At 51.2% G+C, this 7,052-nt stretch overlaps 1 protein-coding gene across 1 annotated transcript; it reads right to left on the bottom strand.

Moving 5' to 3' along the window:
* Positions 1-1,643: 1,643 nt before the first annotated feature.
* On the bottom strand, positions 1,644-6,307 carry TMEM200C (transmembrane protein 200C). The gene is made up of 2 exons (XM_051610685.1): positions 6,237-6,307; positions 1,644-4,017 (listed from the first exon to the last, which is right to left on the bottom strand). The coding sequence occupies exon 2, from the start codon at positions 3,978-3,980 to the stop codon at positions 2,334-2,336; it is 1,647 nt and encodes a 548-aa protein (XP_051466645.1). The 5' UTR covers positions 3,981-4,017; positions 6,237-6,307; the 3' UTR covers positions 1,644-2,333.
* Between the last annotated feature and the right edge of the window lie 745 nt (positions 6,308-7,052).

The following is a 7,052-nucleotide window of genomic DNA, read 5'->3' as shown; positions in this document are numbered from 1 at the left end:
ATTACTGTGTTGCTTTCTTTTAAATTAACCTAAGAAGTAACCAGGGGCTTTTTTTCAGGACACACTGTAGATTTGAATGACTAAAGAAATACTAAGAATATTTTTTAAAGCATTTGTTTTCCCCTCTCAGAATAAAACAAACCCCTGCCACACCTTCACAAGAACCCCATGCTCTAGTGACTAGCACCCTCAACTTGCCTCTTCCCTTGCATTTCCATGAAGGGTTTTTGCATGGAACATAAGCAGGGGGACTTCAGCTGTGTCAGTAACTAGCACCTCCATCAGCACTGGGTAATGCTGCTCAGACACATCTCATAAATCTTCCTGGAAATCAGGTGAAGGAGCAGAAGTGCAGGGCCAGTGCCCATGGGGAACTGAAAGAAAAGACCCGTACTAACATCATCGCTAGCTGAGCCACCCACTCACCGCCTCATGCAGTGCCTGATCTGGGCCAGTCCAGGCAGTTTAACAACATCTTTTTGCCAGCTGTGTGCTAGAGGTTTGATAGCAAAAAATGCCATACTAATATTGTTACTCTCAAATTACTGTTTGCCAGTGACAGGAAGAAAGATATTGCTACCTGGATGTCTCTGTTGCTTGAGAGAACAAGCATCTTCTCCTTCTGCAGTTTCAGGACTCTGACGTGGCAAATTGTTCTTTTTTCTTCTTTTCTTACAAATTAGCCTTATTTATTAAAGGATTTTGCTAGGTTACCAAATGCAATTGCATATAGTAATAGTTATTTTGCAATGTGTTGTAATGTAAGTAGTTAAATACATAACTAAGCATTTTAAAACATGAAACCATAAGAAAAATTTTAATTGCAACAGACTCTTGCCTGCCTACACATTGTATTTGTTCAATGTCTATTTCTCTTCCCATAGTAGGGAAATGTGACATCCATATTTAAAAAGTATTGACAAAATCTTCTGAGCACATAAAGCTGTTTTGGCAAAATAAAGGAGTCCCTGCCGTGGTGCAGCTATGAAAATGAAACAGCTCATCAATTTACCAAAAATCTGCCTACAGACAAGGCATTCTCCAGCCCTCAAGAAACCTGGTGCTTTCCTCATGCAGGAAGAAATCCTCAACACACTGAAGTCAGTGAGAAACTGCTGCTGACTTCAATGGGGCCAACTGCTACGAGATTGACAAGGCTATCATTATGCTTTAAAATTAAGCTTATGCACATGCATTCATGAATAGGAGCTGTAACAGCAAAAAGGCTTAATGAAACAGTTATAAGGGAAGTGAAAAATCCAGCAAGACTATGCTACGGTTCAAGATTAATGTGTTACGCACTAAACATCTTATTTTAATAGAAGGCCAAACTTTCAATTGTTTTTTTCCTTAGCATGTCAAAATCACACATTTTTTCAGCTGTCACAGAGCACTGTTAAAACTGAAGACAGCATTTGCTGATTGATTTGAATTATGGTTTCTCAGAGAGTGAAACAGTATTATTCTGAAATTACTCCTAAACGATTAATTACTCACTTAAAAGCATAAGCAAATGTTCGGCCTCATAGCATCTCTACAGTCTTTCACAGAAAATAAAATAATAATTTAAAAAAAATGTTTCTGATATTTGTAATTACTTACCAAAATAAAGGAGTTTGTTGTGTTGTTTTTTTGAGTAGCAGTTTTGTTTGTAAATGTTTTATTAAAAAAAATATTTTAATGCTATTAGTAAATACATGTGTAATAATACTTAATAAAGTATCACATAGTAGTAGGTATTTTGGATTCAGGAATATAATGGTTTTAACTAAAACTGTCAGAGATCTGTTCCACTCCAGTCTCTCCTAAATTGTCATTTTTTCCAGAATTTAAACAAACTCATTCTTTGTCAAGGTACATCATCCTTAAGGCCTTGCAAACTTTTTAGTGAATGAACCACAACAAAGAGAGAGCTCGGCTTTCTTGATCTGAAGACCACGTTGCTCTTGAGCTTAAAAATGTGCCTGCAGTTTTCAAGCAGTTAGTGGCAAATCAGCAAGAAAGAAATCAGAGGAGAAGAAGGGGCACTTGGAAATCAAAACAGTAAAGTGCACAGTTATACTGTCCGAAATTGTATTAATCTGATCCAAAGAACTTGCTGAACCATGGATATTAAATACAATTTGGCTTACATGGAACATACAATCACGACTGGACAGAAAGGATTTTCTTTTTCTTTCTGGAGTCATCTACAGGATTTACTGAATTCAATTTTCAATGGTAACACACTGCAGCTCTTTGGATATTCATTGGTTTCCCAAGTCCACAAAGTGACAGAGAAGAGGGGAAAGTGTGGAGGGTTGCAAGGTGTCCTTACGCCTTCCTGGTGCTGTTTAGATGCCAGTGCTCTCCAGTTCCCCATCCTCCAGCTCTAATGCAGCATCCGACCTAGAAATCATAAAGAGTTTCTCTTTATTTGTGTATTGTCTTCGAGTTTGCTGGGATTGCTCCCCTGTTTGTTCTCTGCTGGTAGCCGTGAGGGGGTCCATTTTATCAGCTGGTTCCTCCTCACAATCCTGGACTTTACTCACTGGGGTGTTGGCAACTGACTCCAAGGAGGTGCCTGCCTCCTCCAGGTGGCTGTAGCCCTTATTGCTGCTGGAAGGCTCAGACTGGGAGCTCTGGGAGTCCGTCCTGGTGATGGCAGGGGGGGTAGAGGGGGGCGACCCTCCCAGATCCAGAGATTTGGAGTAGCTAGAAGTTGCCTTTACCAAGAGGCTGGAGTCCGGGCTCCTACTAGCAGCTGGAGACTGAGATGGCTCAGGGAAAAGGGGACGCTTGGCATCAGGCAAGCAGCTTGTACTCTGCCGCCTGAGAAACAGCTTGTGCCTTCTCATCCCACAGCCTCCATCAACACGGCTGCTGCTGAGGTCTGTCAGGCTGAGTTCAAACTCCCCCCGTGGGATCTCCCGGGCTCCCCGCTCCCCAGGCGGCCTTCGCCAGCTTTCTCCTCCACCACTCGGCGCCAAAGGCAGGAGCGTGAAAGTGCTGAAGGAAGAGCCGACGATGGAGCTGGCTGTGCTGCGCCGGCCCCAGCTCTCTGACGGGCTGCAGGGTGGGCTGGTGACCATGCTGCTGGCAAGGGCAGCACGCTCCTGGTAGATGCTGTACACAGCCTCAGCCAGGCTGGGCGGCTGCGGGGGGGTGCAGAAGGAGGAACGCCGTGGCGAGGATGCCAGGTCCGGTGGGGAAAGGGAGAGACCCAGTCCTGGTGGCCAGGAGCTCTTGGCCAGCATGGCTGCAGCACCTAGGCCTTCACTGCCAGGCTTTAGCTCCAGGCCTCGGGACTGCATGTAGTTGACAAAGCCGTTGAGAGGGGCTGAGGCTGGGGTGCCTCCGTCCTTGGCCCGCAGGCTGTGGGCATCAATGACAGTGGAGTAGAGGTCACGCAGGTTGATGATCTTGGTCTTCTTGTCACGGTTCTCATGCAATACCGCATTGGCACAGATGAAGAGGAAGATGCCAATACCCATGATGAGGGGTCCCAGCACCTTCAACTTGTCTGAATGCAAGTAGCTTGAGAAAAGACGAAAAAGAAAACCCACTGAGGCCTTGGGGGACAAGGAAGTGGGGGGTGATGGTGGGGACCCCCGGGTGATAGCAGTGGTGGTGTTAGTTCTGTGAGGTGACTCTGGATGGATCCCTGCATGTGCCTCTTCCTGGCTCTGGGAGCGGTTCCTGGGGCTGCCACCCTGCGGTGCCAGCTGCCTGCCCCCGCTGATGCTGCCTTCTCTGTACACGTGGCTGGGCTTTGGCCAGTAGCCCACCACGGCCAAGGCGATGCCCACCAGCAGTACCAGGATGCCACAGAGGGCAATGAGCCCCGAGAGGGAGCACAGCTTGAGCTTGCCTTTCACCACCACCACGTCATTCTTGCGCTTCTTTTTGGCCTTGCGTTTGCGTTTGGGGACTTGGCTTTGGGGTCGCAAGGGGTCCTGTTTCCTGGCTGAGATCCTCAGGAGGCCTCCAGTGGCGATCATGGCTGGCTACAACTTCCCCCTTCTGCCACTCCAGCTCCTGCAGTGAAAGGGAGAAGAGGGTAAGGACCAGGGTCAGACCTGTAGCACAAGAGGTGTCCATTCATTCTTCCTCATTCAAACTCCTGCTAATTAAAACCCTCAACAAGTGGGACAGGGGTTGGCACCAATAGACTGATTTCCCTTGCCCACATAGCTCCCATGTGTGAGAAAGACCCAGGAAGACCGAAAGCATCACAGCAGCCATGTGCCCCACTACATTCTTGCCAAACTACTAAGTAATTTCTTTACACTCCAGGTAAATTAGAAAGGGAGTGGTATCTGCAGGTGTAGACAAGAAAAGGGATCTTTCTGGTTTCAGAGAAGCTTGCAAAGCACCAGAGCTCAGAGGATGCTGAGCCCCAGTCTCTAACATGGTCAGGGATTACTCTGCACACAGACTGTGATTAGTTATATCACACAGGATTTGAAGGGATGGAGGAAATAAAGGCCAGAAAACAATATATTTGATCTATAGATATATTTTGTTTCATTACACTGCTTACACATTACTGAGGGGGATGGTTAAACATATTACTCGCTTTTCATAAATGAGCAGGAAAGGAATTGCTGTGAAAGGCACAAGGGAAGCATTTGAATACTAGGAAGCAGTGCCCTGTGAAAGTTTTCTCCTAGCCATTTGCACTTCATCTGCAATATTACAGAAATTAATCTCCTGCCTGCGGTCCAGAGGCATCCCTGATTTGGAAACGTGTGATGATGCTCCAGGTAACTGTTATATAACAGCAGCAAATTCCACCCACCCTCCCATCCCATCTTCCACCCTCCCTTCCCTGGCCTTGAAAGGGGAGATGGTGGATGGCAGGTAAGAGATGGCGTGTCAAGTCTTATTAAAAGGAGAAGCGAGCCTCTGCGAGTCACCTGGGGAAACAGCAACGACTGCTTGTAGGGAAACTGACTGGGAACTAAACACCGAGTATTTTGGGCTTTTGTTTTACTGGACTATCAGAAGTCATCTCTCTGCTTCAGTGATCCGAGCTGCAAAATGCAGCATGTAGGAGCTGCACTATTGCAACTCTTTTTGGAAGATAATCCGTCATGCTATCCACAAGGAGGATCCCCTCCCCCCTTTCTCTCTCTGATTATTTTTTCTTAAAGGAAGAAAAAGATGACAGCATCGAGTATAATATGATTCACAAAGTTCAAATCCTTGCACTGAAAGGTGGTAAAGTAAGCACCTAAAGAAGTATTATCCTGCTCTCCTTCCCCTGTTCAGCTTTTAAATCTCATTTATTTTCTGTTCTATGCTCAGATTTGCCACATATGCATAATTTTGTGCCCCATTTACTGTTTGTATTTTCCCCAGAAAAGGAAGGTGTTGTCAGGGAGGACACTGTTAAATTACTCTCCGAGGTATTGCACACTCAAAACAAAGAGCAGAGAGAGACTTCTCTTTCCTATCTCTAAACTATTTATTAAAAACAAAAACAAACAAAGACACCCTCCCCCCAAAAAAAAACACCAACCAAAACAAAAGCGCATTTTTTGTTGATGCAAAAGTGTAATTATGGAGCATGCTTTGCTTTAACTGCCGGTTTGTTGATCTCATTCTTTCTGCTGCCCCACCGGCCAGGCAGCCCGTGTCATCTACCGCGGCTGAGACAAATGGCCAGCAGCTCCGAACATCCTCCCGCATTCAGCATCGCCTGGCACTTAGTTGTGGCGACGGAGGGACCGGAGCTCGGCCGGGGGAGGAGGGCACCGCCGGACCACCGGCCACTGCCAGCGACCGCAACGCAGTCAAACAACCCGGGACTCGCCGGGGCTGGAGCCAGATTTCTCGCGAACTGGCCGCGACCTCCACTCCAGCCCACCGCCGCCGGCCCCTCAGGTGAGCCCTCAAGCACCACCCAGACCGTGCCCGGTAACGACCAAACGCGGTTTTCACGGTATTTACGGGAGCCGGTTTAACCCCTTCCCACCCTTCGGACGCCACAGACGGGGTTCGCCGGGGCTCCGGCTGCTCCCCGCCGAGGAGGAGCTCCGGCAGCGGAGCAAGGGGCTCCCGCGGGGGCTGCCACTGGCTCTGCGGGCTGCCCCACGGCCAGGCTGGCCCCGCAACATCCCGCCGTCGGTGCCGGGCACCGAGCTCCGCCGGGTGGCAGCCCTGGGCGCGCTCCGCTCAGGCGTCGGTCGGGGGTCTCCGGCGGACAGAGCCGTGGCTAAAGATGCCGGCGGCGGGGGGACGCGGTCACTTACCGAGGAGGGCCGGGGAGAAGTCCGCTCGGGAAGCGGTCGAGCCGCCGCGGGGAAGAAACTTTGCGGCCCGAGCGGGCATCCCCACGCGGCGCCCGCCCCGCCGCCGCCTCGCCGCCCCTCACGGCCCCGGGCGAGCGGGCGGCGGGGCTGGGCCGAGCGCCGGCCGCCCCCTCGGCCCCGCCGCCGCCGCCGCCGGCCCCCTCAGGGAGCTCCGCGGGAGCGCTGCCCTCTCGCCATGCTGCATCCTTCCCGCCGCGGGGCCGCCCCACCGGCCGCGCCTGACGGAGCCGCTGCCGCTGCCTGTGCCGCTGCCGCCGGTGCGGGCGGTGCGCGGCTGCCGGCCGGACTCGGCGCTGTTGCTAGGAGACGGGAGCCGTGACACAGGGAAATTGCGGCAGGATGGCCGCGGCCCCCGCCACCTGCGCACCTGCGCCCGCCCCGCCGGCCCCGCCCCGTCCCGCCGGCCCCGCCCCGCCGACCACGCCCTCCGAGGCCACTCCCCCCACCCCGCACGCCCCGCCCGGCCTGGCCATGTTGTGCGTGGCGGTCGCTGCCTGTCAGTGGGTGGTGGGCTTTCTTCTCGTCTGACCAGCGACTGGCCGTGGGCGAGGAACAGCCTCTCTTACCCCTTCTTTGCAAGTGCCAGCCCTCCCGGGGCGGCCCTCTCCTGGGCAGCGTGGCGTCCTGTCTCCTCTCACTGCCTTAGTCCTTCGCAGGGTTCACCAGGTCTCACCTGTAGGAACTCAGTCACGCGATGTGGGAAGACCACTGCTCTCCTTCTGACTAGTGATGTCTCACCAGCCTTAGGTACAATCA

This window comes from Apus apus, chromosome 2 (genome assembly GCF_020740795.1).
Source record: "Apus apus isolate bApuApu2 chromosome 2, bApuApu2.pri.cur, whole genome shotgun sequence".
Lineage (NCBI taxonomy): Eukaryota > Metazoa > Chordata > Aves > Apodiformes > Apodidae > Apus > Apus apus.
Note: the sequence above shows the minus strand (reverse complement) of the source record. Positions and strands in the feature narration are given on the sequence as shown.